This window comes from Periplaneta americana, chromosome 10, assembly GCF_040183065.1.
Source record: "Periplaneta americana isolate PAMFEO1 chromosome 10, P.americana_PAMFEO1_priV1, whole genome shotgun sequence".
Taxonomy (NCBI): Eukaryota; Metazoa; Arthropoda; class Insecta; order Blattodea; family Blattidae; genus Periplaneta; species Periplaneta americana.
The window spans coordinates 2804875-2824317 of NC_091126.1; the positions used below are offsets into that span (position 1 = coordinate 2804875).

General features: G+C 34.6%; 2 protein-coding genes across 14 annotated transcripts in view; one reads left to right on the forward strand and one right to left on the reverse strand.

Annotated features, from left to right (window-relative positions):
• The window catches only part of LOC138707385 (sushi, von Willebrand factor type A, EGF and pentraxin domain-containing protein 1-like), a 376277-nt gene that overhangs the window by 82443 nt on the left and 274391 nt on the right, over positions 1 to 19443 (forward strand). The gene's annotated exons all lie outside the window — the stretch shown is intronic.
• Positions 8489 to 19443, reverse strand: part of LOC138707386 (putative uncharacterized protein DDB_G0267840) — a 28708-nt gene continuing 17753 nt past the window's right edge. For all 3 annotated transcript variants that reach the window (XM_069836742.1, XM_069836744.1, XM_069836743.1), the window contains 3 exons: positions 17462 to 17680; positions 15395 to 15518; positions 8489 to 11525 (listed from right to left, as the gene is read on the reverse strand). In XM_069836742.1, coding sequence (XP_069692843.1) covers positions 10071 to 11525; positions 15395 to 15518; positions 17462 to 17679 — 1797 coding nt within the window. In that variant the 5' untranslated portion in view covers position 17680 and the 3' untranslated portion in view covers positions 8489 to 10070. The remainder of the gene's footprint in view (positions 11526 to 15394; positions 15519 to 17461; positions 17681 to 19443) is intronic.

The window sequence follows — 19443 nt, forward strand, 5'->3', positions numbered from 1 at the left end:
GAGAAGGACAATCAGATGTAACGAACACGTACTGATTATGTCATAGGTCATGGCACTGCTGTTCAGCCAGTGGACAGGTGGAGGGACACACTAGGAGAAGGACAATCAGATGTAACGAACACGTACTTATTATGTCATAGTTCATGGCACTGCTTTTCAGCCAGTGGACAGGTGGAGGGACACACTAGGAGAAGGACAATCAGATGTAACGAACACGTACTGATTATGTCATAGTTCATGGCACTGCTGTTCAGCCAGTGGACAGGTGGAGGGACACACTAGGAGAAGGACAATCAGATGTAACGAACACGTACTGATTATGTCATAGTTGATGGCACTGCTGTTAAGCCAGTGGACAGGTGGAGGGACATACTAGGAGAAGGACAATCAGATGTAACGAACACGTACTGATTATGTCATAGTTCATTGCACTGCTGTTCAGCCAGTGGACATGTGGAGGGACACACTAGGAGAAGGACAATCAGATGTAACGATCACCTACTGATTATGTCATAGTTCATGGCACTGCTGTTCAGCCAGTGGACAGGTGGAGGGACACACTAGGAGAAGGACAATCAGATGTAACGAACACTTACTGATTATGTCATAGTTCATGGCACTGCTAATCAGCCAGTGGACAGGTGGAGGGACACACTAGAAGAAGGACAATCAGACGCAAGTTGCATGTACTGATAACATTATAGTTCACATTTATTCAGCACAGAGAGTTTAATTAATGGTACAGTGCTGTCATTTCAGCATCAACTCTCTATGTGTATGTCGCCCACCATAGAAACAGTCCAGCTTGTGGGTGCCAATACTCCTACCCTCTTATGTCGCAAGAGGGGTGGCAGGAGTGAATAAGTACACTGTTAGCATGAAATATATGATTGCTTGGTTTTCAGTACTGAAAATAATGACATAATGGCAAGTGTAGGTGTGAAAAGTAAGCACAATGCTTATGCCAAATATGAAAATTTATTATGTAAGTATTAAACTGCAATCACGATGGATAAGCACAATGAATGATATATATAAAAAAATATTATAACAAATGTAATATACAGGGATGTTTCTATGTATATCATTCCCATGAATATAAGATGATCATTGAAGATGATAGAAAGAAAATGATTGATGCATTATCAAAAACATTTTGAACTCTTAATATTCCGAAATTTAAATTGGTGAAGTATTGAAAGTCTAAGTATAAGTTAAAACGATGTGTTATTAATAATAATTTATTGTTTATTATTTAAATTTTGTCTTACTTCTCGAACGTCGCACATTTGCCTCTGAAGTAATGCCAATAGCTAGGAGCACTTACAGATGTGAACAATTATTTTTTTTCTTTCACAAACGAATCTCAACAAAACGAGTTCATTATGAGGATGTTTTCTAGCAAAACTGTTCACTCTAACATTTGAAAGAATTATTTCTTGGAAAAGTCATAAATGTCCTGAATAAATAATCATAGTAGTATTGTATATGTGTTGGATATACAGCATACACCTCTGTACAGTCACAACATACACTCACACCACCGCACTTATGAAGTTCAATCTGATAGACAGCAGTTCATAATCTTGGCCCATGTCCTTGACATACCTGGTGTACCGGTAGTATGTACTACAGTGTTATAATTCGTCACTGACCTGAATGTTGGTACACATTGTATGCGTGTCTCTTTGTGTACTAAAAGCCATCCACAGTTTTCTCTATTCACAAAACTGAACATTGCAGAGAGAGGGCATTGTAAAGAAAGCATATGTGGGTCATTCTAAAAAAAAAAGATTCAGTTTGGCGATGTAAAGTTAGAAATGAGAAAATATTTCAAACAAGGTTTATATTAATATGTTTAGCCTTGATGCTGTAATTAAGACAACTTCAGACCATTTTCAGCAACTAATAACTGTATTTTCACGTTGTACACACTTTTACAAAAAAAATCTTGTGCATGGAGGAGACATTAAAGAAATCATACTGGAAAAATAACTTCTGTGCTTCCCATATTGACACATACATATTCAAAGTACAGTAGAATTCCTTGTATCCGGCAACTGTGGGACAAAGCCAGTGCCGGATAATTGGAAAATATGTTTATAGGTAATGTAAGGAAATACTGTACAACACAAACATTTTTTTCCAAGTTGAAATTCAGTCATTTTCATATAGATATTTAAAAATAAAGTTTTGAAATTCAAATTCAAATTCAAATTTAATTACAATTTACATTTGAAATGAATACATGTGAATAGATACCTGAAATGAGCATATGCTCGTGCTCGGGTACAGTCCAGTAGTCTACATAAAATTTTACAGGGACCAAATGATAATGCTGAAGATAGAAATAATAGTAACAATATTAATAATAATAATAATAATAATAATAATAATAATAATAACAATAAAAATATAAAAATAAAATAATCGTGACAGAAATGATACAAAGATTGTAATACAAAATAATTCATTAATAATAATAATAATAATAATAATAGTGATAAAACAAAAATATTTACAATAATAAAATAAATACTAAGACGGATAAAATAAAATATAAAACCACTAGCGAGAGTTAACACAACTTAAATAAGCATATAATAACCGGGAAAAAATGACGAACTCGAAAATCAACAGAAAAGTTCGTTGTATCGCAGACGACAGCAACCGCCGCATTGACATTGTGTTGTGCATTAATGGTAGTAGGGGGGAGCTGAAAGTCTATGTAAGTGCCATTCTCTTCGAATATTCTCGTACAATCATGGGAAGTTAATGCTGCAAAAACAAAATGTCTACGAGTCAAACTGTTCATTATTACCAGGATGAATACAAATAATACTGAAATATATTAATCAACTTTCAGTTATAGATCTCCCCTTTTGTGCAAGACATATCGTATCAAAAATATTTTATGAATGGTGGGGAAAATATAAATTTCAAGAACTCTCTAGTGACAAGAGATAGTGACAAGTACAATCAAGTGTATCTGTGGTGATGCTAAGAAATCATTTATTGGAGATATACACTGTTATTAATTAAGAAAATGATCTATTTATATTTGTTACAATGTTTTATCTTATAGGTTACATGCATCAGATAAATACAATAAAAATTAGTACCATATAATGCTAGTAACAATAAAAAAAATTAATAAATAAAAAATAAAATTGATCAAATATCATACAAACATTTTCACTTTATTTTTAAACTTAAGAATGTGTAAATTGCTTAGGTCTGGATTATTTTTCAATACTGAATTGTATAGTCTTGGTCCATAATTCCTACTGTGTCTTAATCCAGCTGTAGTGTGGCATTTAGGTTCTGCCACAAGAGTTGGGACATTTCTTCTGGTGCTATGTATATGTTTTTCAGTTATAAAATTCATTCGATTTTTGTGAAAATAAGTTAGTAATGTATGTATATATATTTGCTCAATTTTTAATACTTGGAATTCAGAATAAATAAATTGTGTCGGATAATCAAGTGGTTTATGCAGACAAATTTTGATGATACGTTTTTGTAGTAATATTAATTGAGTTAAGATAGTCTTTGTCATTCCACCCCATCCTATTATTCCGTATTGAATGACTGATTGAAACAAGGCTAGATAAACTACGCGGAGAACATAGATAGGCATATATGCATGAAGGGTTACAAAGTTGTGAATTGTTTTCCGTAACCTATTACATACATATGTTACATGTTTATTCCATCTTAAATGTTGATCAATGATGACACCTAAGTATTTTACTTGCGTACAATGTTTATTTTTAGTACTGAATACGGTAATGTACTTTCATCAGTTCATAATATTATTGTAATACATAATAGCATAAAAAATACTTCACATTTTCGTAACCTTAAGGCAATTTTAAATAACGGCCATGTGGTATGAAAAGCAGTGTAGCCGACGTCACAACTATGAAGATGAAGTTTCGCTCGATGATTTTAACCTCTTTAACATATCTTTAATGTCTTCGTGTGTATATATACTATCTACCACTCAAATGAAACGTGCTGTAAGAACAGAGAATTTCACACTTTCCTATTTAGACTCGTCCAACACCCCTTTGAAATGGGCGAGTTCAAGTGGTAAATTTAAAGATATCGTCTCTGTGCATTGTTTGCAAGTCCCAAGTGACAGCTTACCGATGCTACCCGATCTACTCCAGGAATATAATGTTGTTTTCTGTTTACGTTTTCACGCGTGATTAGTGTAAAGAGTGAACAATATGTGGCATGTGTGCTCCAGGAAAATCACATCTTCGTCTGACTCTTCCCTTTCGTATGAATGACTTTTTTTTTTGATCTAGCCAAAAGTGCCGTTGTTTTGGTTTTGCTGGTTATTTGGGTGCCGGATACAAAGGGTTTTACTGTAATTCGGATGTGGTTTATATAATCTAAATAACGTTATTCTTTGAAATGTAACACAGAAGGGATATATTATTGAGTTGGAGTTGAAATTTGTTTTGTATTGCAAAATCTTTTTCTCTCAAGGGAATGAATCACATTAAATTTGAATGATAATTATAATATAATCTAAATCATTTCCCTCAAAAGGAACATAAAGAGTAATAAACTTATGGAATATGTATGATAAGAACTTTCTTGTGTTAAATATTATTAACATACCTTGTTAACATGTTTCGACCTATTTTCGGTCATCTTCGGAACTGGTCGTTGTTGGTCTTGGCACCTCTTGTTTCCTGTGTGGGTGTGTTCGAAGTGTAGAGTCAGAGTGTATGTGTTTTGAAATTGAGTTGTGTGTTGAGAATATCGTTGGGGTGTATTTTCGTGTGTCTGTATATTTCATATTGTTCTAGTGTGTTGAGTTCCTGGCTTTTTGGTTGGATGTGCAGTATTTCCATGTCTGTGTTGATGTTTCTGTATAGAGTGTTAGTTGGGAGCCCGGAGGGAAAAAGATCTTTGGGGAGGCCGAGATGTAGATGGAAGGATATTAAAATGTATTTGAGGGAGGTGGGATATGATGGTAGAGACGGGATTAATCTTGCACAGGATAGGGACCGATGAAGAGCTTATGTGAGGGCGGCATGAACCTTCGGGTTCCTTAAAAGCCATTTGTAAGTAAGTAAGTAATGTCTGTCAGTGTTCAGTAGTATGGTACACAGCAGCTCTACTCTCACATGTGAAAGTTTAGCATAGACGGTTAACACACAGAGCAACAAATCTGAAGATTGCGAGTTCAATTCCAGTCTGTTACTTTTCTTTTCCATTTCTTAGATGGGGATTTTGGTTAATGTGTTTAAAGATAATATTTTGCGAAAAGTTAATTAATGTTTAATTCTTTACTGTTTATTATGAAAAATTAGCTGACTTCTTTTGTGTTTTCTAATGGAATGTTTGAATAACATTTAAAAACAGTGAACCCAGGAGCATATGAAAGGGGGGGGTTACCGGGTTTGACCCCCTCCCCTTGAAATTAAAATAATGACATATTTAAGTTTCAGTATTTTTTTTTATCCATAATCGTTTACCTATAATAAACGAATAACTGTTGACTAAATACATACAGAGTTAGTTGCGCCACATAAATAACTTTTGAAGCATCTGGTTCAGTGACATGAAACTCTTTGTGTGTGGGGATAGCCAATACTAATGGTATTAAAGGTAAAGGTATCCCCGTCACATGCCATGAAGGCACTTGGGGGGCATGGAGGTAGAGCCCCATGCTTTCCATGACCTCGGCACTAGAATGAGGTGGTGTGGTTCGCACCATGCTCCGACCACCTTTTACCCCCAGGAAAGACCCGGTACTCAATTTTATAGGAGGCTGAGTGAACCTCGAGGCCGTTCTGGAAATTTGGCAACGAGAAAAATCCTGTCACCACTTGGGATCGAACCCCAGACCTTCCAGTCCGTAGCCAGTTGCTCCACCAACTGAGCTACGTGGCTGCCTAATAATGGTATTACAGAGATTTTTATATACTTCTGACTTAACCGGAAGTAATGCCAACTCTTATTTTAAATGGAATACTCAATATATTTTTATATTTTCGAATAATGCTCATTAAGACCTTTTTAAAAAGTACCCACACTGAATATTTCTGTACAAATTTATTGTTGCTAAATCAAGAAAACAAAAAAATGTAAGTCTAACGAATAATACGAATAAAACGCTTTTCTTTTACTGTGATTTGACTGTCCTTTCTTTATATCCATGAAATATAAGTAAAAGGTTTCTTTTGTTTACTGTGATTTGACTGTTCTTTGTTTATATCCATGGAATCATGTTTATTTATACAGAAACAGGTTATTTAAGGGATTGAATCTGACATCCTATCAGATGTTGAGCGAAAGGGAAATAATTCTAATTTTAATTATACTTGGCTATGGAGACAGGCAATGATCTCATCGAGAGGCAGTGAATTTATTTAATGAAATGTATCCAGATCACAATCCAATTCAACTTACAACAGTGACAAGGATCTAAGGAAATTTGCTGAAATTGAAAGCGTAAAGAACTTACCAAGATCAGGTCGCCAACCACATATACTGTACATCTCTCATAACTAGGGGGCGGATGTTGATGACCTAAAAATCTACTTAAAATGATCATTAAAATGCTCTTAAAATAATGGAAAATTGACATGAAATTAAAAGAAAATTACATTTAAATATTATTGACCGTACTCGCACCACAACTTCTTACAAATCAGTCACCTTGTTTCAAGGACTGCTCTGCAAATGTCAGAGAGAAGAGGCAACTTCCTGAAATTTGACTAAGATAAAGGAAAGAGTATGAAACAAAATGAAAGTTTTAAGGGAAAACTATAGATTTAAACGAAGGTTTACAATGTGTTTCAATCAGGGGTGGTCCATGTCAGTGTCTTCATTCTCTGTCTCCTCCTCCTTCCGCTCTTCACTTTTGTTACCAGACCTTCCAAATGGGGAGTGCAAATGACAAAACAAATTGCGGGCACTGCATGAATTCTTGCAATCTTTGTGTTAAAATACTGACTACTGTAGTACATCCCTTCAAAACTATATTGGGGACACAACTCCCTATTGTCCAGGAAATGGTGAAAGTTTTCCCATTTCCAAACATAAATTCTAAATACACTCTCGTACCAACAAAAGAATAGAAGCGGTCAAAGCCCTCACGTAAAAAAATCATTTGATGCGCTGTCCTGCTTTGTCAAAAAACACTATGAATAGCAGATATTGGGAAGTCAGAAGTAAAATGAATTTATAACCATCTTTATGTTCATGCCATTTGAATAAATAAATAAATTATCGATAATGTATGTGGAGAGTTGCAGTATAGTGTGTGCAGCACCTCCGTCTCTGATGGTACCGGCATCTATATAGCAGCAGATTGGAAATGTTGCTCGCTCCAGGTTGCTGCTGGTGTCGTGTGATTTGTGTACTGGTTAGTGATTGGTCTGTCTTGCATTAGGTATGGTATGTTGATGTTGAAGAGTTGCCACAATGTTCATTGGTCAACTTCTGGAAGTAACCATATTTAAGCTTGTATTACTCTATTTGAAATGCTTATTCTTCTTTCATGCTAAGTAAATAAAAGAAAAATTGGTTTCCTCAGAGGAACTGAAGTAATTTCATAATGAACAAAATTGGCCGAAAATCTCTGTGCAGATAAAATGTGTCTTTGTGCTACCATTGTCATCTATGCAACTATACTTTTCCTCTTATATGCTATAGTTACAATAAAGGAAAGAATCCTTTTCCTCTGTCTGGGAAGGCATTTGCTCTTATGGCTGAACTTCACTGTATATTATTAATAAGTTAAAGTTTATGTCTGTAATATTTACAAGAAATAAACCATGAGCATTTTTAGTCATTTGTAAAAAATTATTATATTATTCCTATCCACTTATACAGTAACATTTTGTAATATGAAAAAGCTCTACTTATACAGAAATGACTAAACCTATGTGGCTTCCTTACCATGTGTTCAGCAACTTGAATGTGGTTATTATTGGTTAATAATGGAGAAAATTTCGCTCTAGCACCGGGGATTGAACCCAGGTCCTCAGTTCTACGCACTGGGTGCTCTAGCCACTGAGCTACTCCAAGGCTCAATCCACAGCATCGGATCGAATCCTTCTCCTTTGGTATTTGAATGTGAATAACTGCCATCAAATATGTCAATTAGGCTCAACACATTGTTAATACAGAAGTTGTTTTTAGTATGAAGACTTGAAATTAAATTTTCTTGTGCAAGTAGAAAAATTGAAATTTGTGAAAAATATTCACAGATGACTTTTAGATGAAGGTGTTTAAACAGAATTTGAACTTGAGTAATTTTAGTAACAAATCTTCAATATTGGTCACCATTACATTCTTTGTATGATTTAGAAAGTTTGATATCTGAATAACAAACAAATGCCAGTAAAGAGGACAATACTGAATACCTGCAGAGAATTAATAATTATTTTCAAGATACTATTTGCTGCACAGTTCGCCATTGTGAAAATATCAAAGTATAAAATTTGGGATTGTCGTATTCCAAGGTTAAACATAGAATTATGTTTATATTTATTATAACTCATGGTAAATATACAGAATTCCAATATACAAATGCTCAATTTCAGGTTCTAAGACACATCCAATCCTGTCCAACAATAATTGCTTTTCGACAGGTCATTCATAAACTTATACCAGAAATCAAACATCCATTAAAATTACGGTTATATACTAAAAATACGTTGCTGATTTAAGTAAAATAGAGATGTTACAGTTCACATATCTATATTTTGTAAATGGTGATATCTTATATTTTATAGAGCTAAATATGACATAAGATAGGAAGAGACTATTGTTCTTTTAGTACAGTTTAAATGCAGTGAAATAATATGTAAAATATCTGCAAAACTTTATCTACAGTGATTTCTAAGTTTCTTAAATTCTTTATAAAACTTTAAATGCATCACAACACTATTAGCACATAAATGAGGAATTTTCACTCCTACTCTATGAACCACAAACAAGGTAACGGTATTCTGTCTTCGTTTTTTGAAACAAATGATTGATGTCTTGGAAATTTGAGCAACAATGACACAATCAATTATATTATCAGTAATTACTGATTTTATGTTCTTGACTGCACATGATTGATTGTGGAATATAATAAATAGTAATGTACTTTTTTGTCTATTTTTTTATCATCTTTGAAATTAAAGCTATCATGTATAAGATATAAAAACAAATTTGTTTATAGAAACATTATACTGGTTGTAATAAGGTTGAACTGTGTTGCATTATTTCGTAGTCTTTGCATATTAACTACTTCTATATTTATTAAAGGTTTTATAATGTTGAAGCTAGCAAAAACTGAAGTGTTTTGACTTCCTGCTTCAAGACTCATCCAATCCTGCCCTACAGTATACATTGCTTTCTGGCAGGTTCTTCATAAACTCGAATAGAAATCAGACATATCAGTACTTTGAACTTATTGCATATTAGAATATATTAAAGTACCTATAACAATATCTTTTTTTTATGTTATGGAACATGTATTGAAAATTAGTTTCAGACTGGAATTTGAAGACAGAATAGTTTAAATAAGGCATCTGCAACACACAGGCTTACTAATTTGAACTGTTACAGAAAGATTTTTATAATAATTTAATTTTTATATTTGAGATGTAACAGACCATAAGGTGTAACATTTCACTTGTAACTTTGGACATTATGTATACCGGTAAATAATATCACAAGATCAAATTTAAGATTATCATTTCTCTCAAGAAAGATCATAATTATAAGATCATAATTGAACAACATGTATACACTATAATTATTGTCTATAAATTCTATTTTTTGTACTTACCAACGATGAAGTATGATTTTATTTCTAAAAGAAATTTAATAATGCTTACGAGAATACAGATACTAGCCTATGCTATGTGCTGCATCATATTTAAAATGAAAATTCTTTTTTGATTAACATGAAGGAATTAATAGACAACTGTATATAAATAGTATTTAAGTACCCCCTCTAGAATATTAAGTGGTGTCAAGAACGTAATCTATTTTCAATGCCTTTCTTTAAAGGCAGTGTTATTTTGTCAGTAACAGGACGTTGATCACAATGGATAATCAATCCACTTCATTAATTTACTGTAATGTTCAATAAATTCAGTAAGTCGTGATTCACTTTCATCATTTTCTTCACTTGAAATTATGGCATTTGCAACAGTCGTGTTATTGTACACATCTTCTTCACTTTGTGTTCGAGATTCTTGTGCTATATCTTTCTTGCCACCAGGTATGTTGTTATGGCTGTGTTTGTGTTGTTCAGTTTCATTCACAGTTGTTGCTGGGTTCTGTGGTATAGAACTGTTTAGAATTTCTGTGTTTGTGCCCTGGATGGTATCTAATAGTTCAGTTACAGCTTCTGTTTCATGCTCGGGTTTGATAATATTAGCGTGCTTTGGTTTTTTAAACAAATGGTTCAGTGGGTGATGTGTAGCAGTTTCATTGTAAGTAACATTTGTATTTTCTGTTTGATGTTCATTTCTGATATTTTTATTAGGATGTCTGGATTTATGGAAGAGAAATTTAATTGTATCACTGCTTGCATTTTCCCTATTATCATTCCCTGTAACATTTCTTATGATTATGAATTCATTTGTCTCATTTTGGTTTGCTATGGATATTTGTATTTTCTTGTGCCCTTTACCCTTCATTGTTCCAGGTTGGTCTGCTTTATGTTTCTTATAGTATCGTCCTTGTTTATGACTTTTTTTCCCTCCGATACTGTTATCTAAGCCTGCAGTGTTGTTTCTTGAGGATTGATGCATCTCATGTTCTCTTATATCTTGAGGTATCTCTGTTGAGTTTTCATTGCTAGAAGCTGTAGCTGCATTGCCTGTACTTTCCTCGGAGCTCTCATTCTTTAGTCCCATTAGTGTAACCATACCATATTTATTCTTCTCTTCGTGTTTTTTTTCTTTTTGTTTATTAACTTCCACTACGGTAGTGTCATGTAATGGGTATACGACGTTTTCCATGTGTCCGTGGTAGTGTGGGTTACCTGTCTGTAGAACGAGATATTCATGTTCTGAAATTGTTCCATTTTCATTACGATGTTCATGGGGAGAATGCATGATTATTTTAATGGGTACAGTACCATCTTTCCTTTCAACCAATGGTGCTAGCGTAGCACTTAAATCATTTGTGTCTTGTATATCAAGATCTTTATGTAATTCATTTTTCTGAATATTTTGTGATTCAGACATGTTTTGGATTTTTGCATTAATTGTCTCTGTTTCAGGTCCATAATCTGACTTCTCATCTCCTGCTAAATTACTGGCATTGTCATGCGTTGTTTCTAGAATGTTTGTATTACTGAAATGTTTTTGTGATGGTGGATATTCCTCATTTGTTTCTGTGAAGTTCTGTTGAGATGTGTAGCTGACAGAAATTGCATTACTTTTGTTTTTATTTACTATATAAATGTCATTTTCTTCAATTCCTGGCCTGGTTTCAGGTGTCGAGAAATTTGTATCTCCATCTCTGTTGGTGTCATTTGATTTTGCCTGTAAAATGAGATGACACAATTATTTAGTCATTTATTAAATATTTTCTTTTCCATAAATTTACACGCAACTTAATGTGAAAATCGTTATTCTCAAAATTTTATAAATCGTAGACTTCTCGTGTTTATATCATTAATTGCACTCCTATATGCTATTTTTTTAAGTTTCAATTAAAACATAAACTGGCCACTTTTAGGGGGTTAAATTGTTAAAATATGTTTTTAAATAGCAGGAATTTACTTCTAAAAGAGAGAAAAAGATATCATTATATTCTTTGAAATGTTTTACGTACTACTGTGCTGGTATCAGAATGGTATTAAAATAAGAAATAACTGTGGAAATAATTACTGATGGCGTATTTGGGACAGAAGGCTCAGATTGAGTGAAACCTGTGCAAGCAGAGCCAGAGGGAATGATGAGGAGGCTACTTCTGCTTCAAGTAAACAGATAATCTTTAGTTTAGAAACACGTAATGTCCCCTCAGCACTTCAGCAATTACCTTTAGGTGATCTCAGATTTTCAAGGTATCGTGTTGTGTACATGTGTAAAACAGATGTTTTTCAGTCAAGGTACCAACAACTGCAGGGGCAGGAGCAAGATTAATCCATTCTCTATCATCATATCCCACCTCCCTCAAATCCATTTTAATATTATCTTCCCATCTACGTCTCGGCATCCCTAAAGGTCTTTTTCCCTCCGGCCTCCCAACTAACACTCTATATTCATTTCTGGATTCGCCCATACATGCTACATGCCCTACCCATCTCAAACGTCTGGATTTAATGTTCCTAATTATGTCAGGTGAAGAATACAATGCGTGCAGTTCTGTGTTGTGTAACTTTCTCCATTCTCCTGTAACTTCATTCCTCTTAGCCCCAAATATTTTCCTAAGCACCTTATTCTCAAACACCCTTAACCTATGCTCCTCTCTCAAAGTGAGAGTCCAAGTTTCACAACCATAAAGAACAACCGGTAATATAACTGTTTTATAAATTCTAACTTTCAGATTTTTTGATAGCAGACTGGATGATAAAAGCTTCTCATCCGAATAATAACAGGCATTTCCCATATTTATTCTGTGTTTAATTTCCTCCCGAGTATCATTTATATTTGTTACTGTTGCTCCAAGATATTTGAACTTCTCCACCTCTTCAAAAGATAAATTTCCAATTTTTATATTTCCATTTCGTACAATATTCTCGTCACGAGACATATTCATATACTTTGTCTTTTCGGGATTTACTTCCAAACCTATCTCTTTACTTGCTTCCAGTAAAATTCCCGTGTTTTCTCTAATCATTTGTGGATTTTCTCCTAACATATTCACGTCATCCGCATAGACAAGCAGTTGATGTAACCCGTTCAATTGCAAACCCTCTCTGTTATCCTGGACTTTCCTAATACCATACTCTAGAGCAAAGTTAAAAAGTAAAGGTGATAGTGCATCTCCTTGCTTTAGCCCATAGTGAATTGGAAACGCATCTGACAGAAACTGACCTATACAAACTCTGCTGTACATTTCACTGAGGCACATTTTAATTAATCAAACTAGTTTCTTGGGAATACCAGATTCTTATACACTACTAGTTAAACAAATTCATTTAGGGCACAAATTAAAAAATTAACTTAGGAATGCACTATTCAATGATACTTTTTTACATTAGGAGATTTCTAGATACAAATGAAGAACACTGTTAAACATTTTATGTTCGTGTTGCTTCAGTAGAGAGCTGTTTGCGATAATGACTGTGTTTGGTTTAATACTTTCAGCAAATCTCATGAACGTAAGATGTTTGTTAAACAAGATGTCTGTTTAGTTTTATTGAGATTCATTGTGTAAAAAATAAACTGTTTACATGTATATCTGCGTGTGTGTGATCTCTGGAGAAAACTTAGGGAAGTGGAAGTGATTAAATGATTGGTACTCAGTTTCTTGTCACACACGAGATGAATAAGTTCAATTTGCAAGTTTGGTTATGCATCTTCTGATTTGATATTGAAAGGCATGTGTGCTCACCCCTGCTACACAGGACCCTTGTTACCCCTCTCACAGCCATGGGAGGGGAAGCGAAGTGTATACCTATGAGCAAGGACTGGCTAGATTGAACATATTTCTACAGCGAGTACTCATTGACATGGCTGAAACTGATGGTACTGAATTGGCATAATATATGTTTTTTCTGTTCATATTCGCTTCGATTGATTTTGTATTTATCAATTTTGTTATTATTTCTCTCTTCAGAGGCCCTGATGTACCTAAAATTAATCCTCTATTCCATTTTATAACATTTTTTTTTTTTTTTTCCCCAGAGGCAAGTATCACAGCCTTAAGCTTATTGTACAACCTCCTTCAAGCACACAATTCACTGCTTGGTGCCATCAAATTGATTTAGCCACAACATCCAGTTCCACACCTCTGTCTCCCTGTGGTGTTCCTCTGCAGCCTCCTCAGATCGATGGCATTTGTTCACTATTCAGGTCCACATCTATGAAGTAACGGTCAGCGCATCTGGCCGCGAAACCAGGTGGCTCGGGTTCGATTCCCGGTTGGGGCAAGTTACCTGGTTGAGGTTTTTTCCGGGGTTTTCCCTCAACCCAATGTGAGCAAATGTTGGCTAACTTTCGGTACTGGACCCCAGACTCATTTATTTTTATTTTAGTAGGCTATTTTACGACGCTTTATCAACAACTTAGGTTATTTAGCGTCTGAATGAGATGAAGGTGATAATGCCGGTGAAATGAGTCTGGGGTCCAACACCGAAAGTTACCCAGTATTTGCTCATATTGGGTTCAGGGAAAACCCCGGAAAAAACCTCAACCAGGTAACTTGCCCCGACTGGGAATCGAACCCGGGCCACCTGGTTTCGCAGCCAGACGCACTGACCGTTACTCCACAGGTGTGGACCAGACTCATTTCACTGGCATTATCACCTTCATCTCATTCAGATGCTAAATAACCGAAGATGTTGATAAAGCATCGTAAAATAACCTACTAAAAAAAAATTCACTATTCATGTGCTTTTATTCTGCTGCATCCTTTAACCAGAAGACTCTATGACTCACGAAGGCACCAGCTATCCAAGGAAGCTACACTCCCTCGATCTACCACAGTCCAGTACTGAAGCCCCTGCGGCTTGTTGGGATTTGTACAGCTTTGCAGACAGATACCGAAACCACATCTGCCATGTCATCCTGGTCTAGTTGTAACTATTAAGGATGGTTCATGAAATGATGCTAATGAAGGTGAAAAGTCCGAGGTCCAACACCGAAAGTTGCCCAACAATTCTGCTTCAAGCAGTTGAGGGATAGCCTCAGAAAAAAAACCCCAACCAGGATTTGAACCTGGGCCCACTCATTTCACAGTCAGGCAAGCTAACTGTTACTCCACAGCAGTGGACTATTTTGTAACATATTTCAGACTCTTAAACAAAATAGAGCAAATTTAAATGGCTTAATTATGTGTGTTATCTGGTGAATGACGGCTTTGAAGAGACGAGCATGTGCAGTATTATGTAACTGGAACTTAAAAATTGTGGGTGGCTCATTCTTTTTGCCGCAAAGTGTATCTTATACATGAATTGATCACAGATGCTTGGAATCAGTTCGACATTTTGTTAAAATGGATTCTACATTTGCAGATCCATTTTAGTGTGTACCTTAAAAGTGGGATTTTCCTTAAAGCAGGGTTCTGAAAAGTTAGGATCAAGTACATTGCTTTTATGGCAGTTTTATTGGGAATTTTGAAATCATTTCTTAGAAACAGGAATGTTAAAACGAGTTTTACTGTATTGAGTACATTTTCTAAAGAAACTACTTGTGTCACAAGTAGGCCTATTTAATAGTACTTTCAACAATTGTATTATACTTACCACAAAGGTTATGTTACAAATACCACAAGGCTCATCTATGTATGTTGACAAGATAGCTGCTTTTACATATGGATAGGTTAATAAGCTCCATGGTGGAATCACTTGATAGGCTAGTCGTCCACACCTGCAGTAGTGAAATAGTAATTTTTTATTAGACACGCATATACACATCCTGAAAACAATACTTCACGTGTTCTCTGATTCTTCCAAAGTACATAGTAAAATATAGTGTACCCTAGTGTAATGTAATGAAAATTATAATTTGTAAATTCACAATAGAAGTTGAATGAATATACAATGCATACATTTTATTTTTCCACACTTGCAGAGGCAGTGTGGAAGTGACAGTGCACAGTGCAGCTGCCCACATGTGAGCGTGGAATGATAAAATGTATGCACTATATATCTTTCAAGTTTCCAGTGATATTCAGAAAGTTGTGTGCATGAGCTATGATCAGAAAATTTGCAGATTGAACACAATATAGACCTGTTACTACACGTACAATCCCTTTCTCTGGGTTTATATTACAGTAGTAATTTTCTGTACAGATCTAAGTAAGGTGTATGTGGTATTTTCTGTGGTTTGTGAATGCAGAGGAAGAATGCCGTATATACATCATATGCAGAAAAAATTGTACATTTACTAGCAAAATTCTCAAACGGAGTATTTTTAGACACACATTAAGCAGGATATAAGTTATTTGAAGCATCGTTACTTCTTTTGAGGAAGTTGTGCATGCTGGAGGACATTTACCATGCAAATCTAACGCATGTTAAAATGTCATCTGTAAAGATAGGATAACTACCTGGTTGTGTGTCTCTGAGAACACACACCGAGAAATAAAAAACTGAAGACTTATTGCCTCATCACATGACTATACTGTCTGTGGATGAATGTATAAAAATGAGCTGTAACATTGCATGGCATAAGTGTTCTGTGCCATCTCAGTAAGTACTATCTATTCAAGGCCAGAGACAACACAGTTTTTCGACAATCTTTATCCAAACTGTAATTTTGCAACCTTAGTTTCTTTTATATATGTTTGTCTATTTGCTGCGGAGGTTTTAGGTTTAATAATGTGGCAGTTTGAGAGGAAGTTTTGGCATGACCTCATTTACAGTTCCTTTGTAAGAGCAACATTCTTCTAGTTTTGCACCTCTCTTGTTCACCGGATGTACTGTCCTGTGTTGTGTTTCTATTTCCAAAATGTAAAATGATACCAAAGGAAAAGAGATTCGATTATATTTGTTCCAGGATCCATCACTGTGTTTAGATAAGTGAACTTATAGAACTGCTTCTAATGGTGATGCAATTGCTGCAAATGGGGCATTGTGTCCCAAGATACTACTTTGAAAGGGATAGAGTTACTGACATATAAAGATGTAGAGAGGAAGTTTTTTCGTTTTTCTATATACACTTTTAACACTTATATATAACTGATTAACTTTCCAACATCTTTAATGTGGTAATATTTAGGAATTTACCTGGCGACTAGTTTCGAAGTGTTGTTCTTCATTGTCCAAAGCCTACAACGAAGAACAACACTTCGAAACTAGTCATCACACAGTAAAGAAGTTGGAAAGTTAATCAGAAAGTTTTTGATCATCCCTTGTATTTCGTATTCACTATTGGGATGTGAGTAAGCTGAGTTAGGTATTGATTTATTTTTCTACATCTGAATTTATTTTGATATTTCCAGGGTTATAAATTATGTTCAAAAACTTAAGATTGTGTATTAATTTATAATTCATGGCACTTTTGCTATTGAATTTTCACCTTACTTCCACTTATGGGTACCCAAATGGTGCAGTTCACTATCATGTTTCCTTTTTCTTTTGTGTCTTACGAACACCTTCAGATTTTGAGATTTTACACCAGGCATTTGTTTGATGCATGAAGCTTTACAGTGAAGTAATGCAGAGAGACCAGGTGGTCCAAATTGTGTATAAGTTAATATTTCCCCTTCAAGTTATATCACCAAAATTATAATTAAAACTGTATCATCATAGTCTGGATCTCAACAGTCCCTGTAGTTTAAAATTGTCAGTAAAGAAAGAACAATATACCTGTCCAGCACAAGGATATGATCAACTCCTCCATCCAGTATGGAATTCCAAATAGCAGGAATGTTGTCTTGAGGTTCTTGTAGCACTGCAATGTCTCCTGCCATGTACATGAGTTTGGATAATCCCTCAGTTTCGTTGATAGCCAGTTTGGTGTTTATGATACTAAAGGAGACATTAGTAAAATCGGAATTGAATAAGCGAGTCCGGAGTTCTTGCATTCTGAAAACAATTTTATTAATTATTTGAAGTTAAGAGAAAGTGTTGCAACATTACAGTAATCAGCTTTCAGGTTTTAATTAAAATATTTGTTTTCAGCATAGACCTACTTGTTAACAAGAAAACAGTATTTCCATTTAATGTATGTGACTGGTAACTAGCTATTTGAACTGATTATGAATCACAAAACACTTCATAATTTAGAATCCAGTTCTGCTCAGCATATACATAAACTAAACAAGGGATTACTGAGCTGCTAAACCAATGTTGTGACAGTTATCGCACAAATCTGAATAATAGTTGTCATTTGATTATAAGTCACACTTCCAATTCCACCTGTCTCCACCCTGATGACTATCTTAAATCTCTGTGTGTGCGTGCGTGCACGATCTTTACTTGCATAAAGCAAACCCATTTAAAATGCTTTTCAAGGGACCACGTGAAATTAGCATATTATTCAGGATTGTGCACAAGACGGGAGATGACTAAGTACCAAAGATATAATTTCAAAACGTGTTTTCTTTACTCTTAAAAAGTTAGACATGTAGAATTTTTTCTACATTCTATGAAATCAGAACTCCAACCTGCAACAATAACACCTTAATATCGCTGGCTAAGTATTACAAGGCTGTATGTAGCAGTAAGTTATGCTGCTTTTGAGAAGCAAGGTGTTAAAGTTTCAGGCGATCAGTAATTTTTTTAACATTATTTCTTCATACCTAGTGTTCGTGTCTTAAACCTAGTTAAATATATGAAATGTATGCAGCTGTAGTTTCTGAATATATACACTTGTTAACAAGTTATTTAACAATACTGGTACCGTAAAACGGGGTGACTTGATATGCTGGGGGGACGTGATATGTTTTGTAGGTTGATGTTTCGGAACGAAACAAAATGTATCAAGTCCCTCCAGTGTATCAAGTCACCCATTTTACGGTACCGGTACTTCTAAACATTGCATCTTATTTAAAATAAGCAAAGTTATATGTAAGGCATTGCATTCTGGATACCAGAAGTGATTGGATAATGACTTTCCATGTGGATTTTGACTTCACTGTAAGAAAATATCAAAACAGGTTCATTTACATGCATTTATACATAAAATAATGATAAAAAGATTATTCTCCTCATGAATGTATATTTTGTGCAACATAGACAAATTTTGTTCCTCTGATTAAATTTCTAACTTCTTTACTATATTAATCTTTAATCTAGGCTTTGGACATTGAAGCACAAGACTTCGAAACTAGTCAAGCAAGGTAAATCCTAAAGATTAACACAGTAAAGAAGTTAGAAATTTAATCAGTGATATATAAGTATTAAAAGTGTATATAGAATAATGAATTTTGTTCGATTAGTTTTACATCATACTGCAGTATAAAGTAGAAAATGTATCAGTAAATATACATTGAACCAAAGATTGTTACACAAAATGCTTATTGTAACATGGTTCAAGTGAAACAAATGTTATTTTCATTATTTTTTCATAATACTGTAAAATAATAATGCTATATAGGCCTATTAGTAAGTATGCAATGACTCTGATTCATTGGAATCAGAGTGGTACTGTCCCTTTCATCGCCTTTGTGTTACTTTCTTTTCTTTTTTCTGCATTTGAATAATATTATGTTTTGAAAAATAGATCTATCATTCTCAGGCATAAAGTTAAGTACCGGTGTGACTGTAGTTACAGTTTAGCTGGTTTAGATGTTGCCATCAGTCCAAACTCAGTGGATTTTGCGCGAAAATCATTGTTAAGTGTTTCA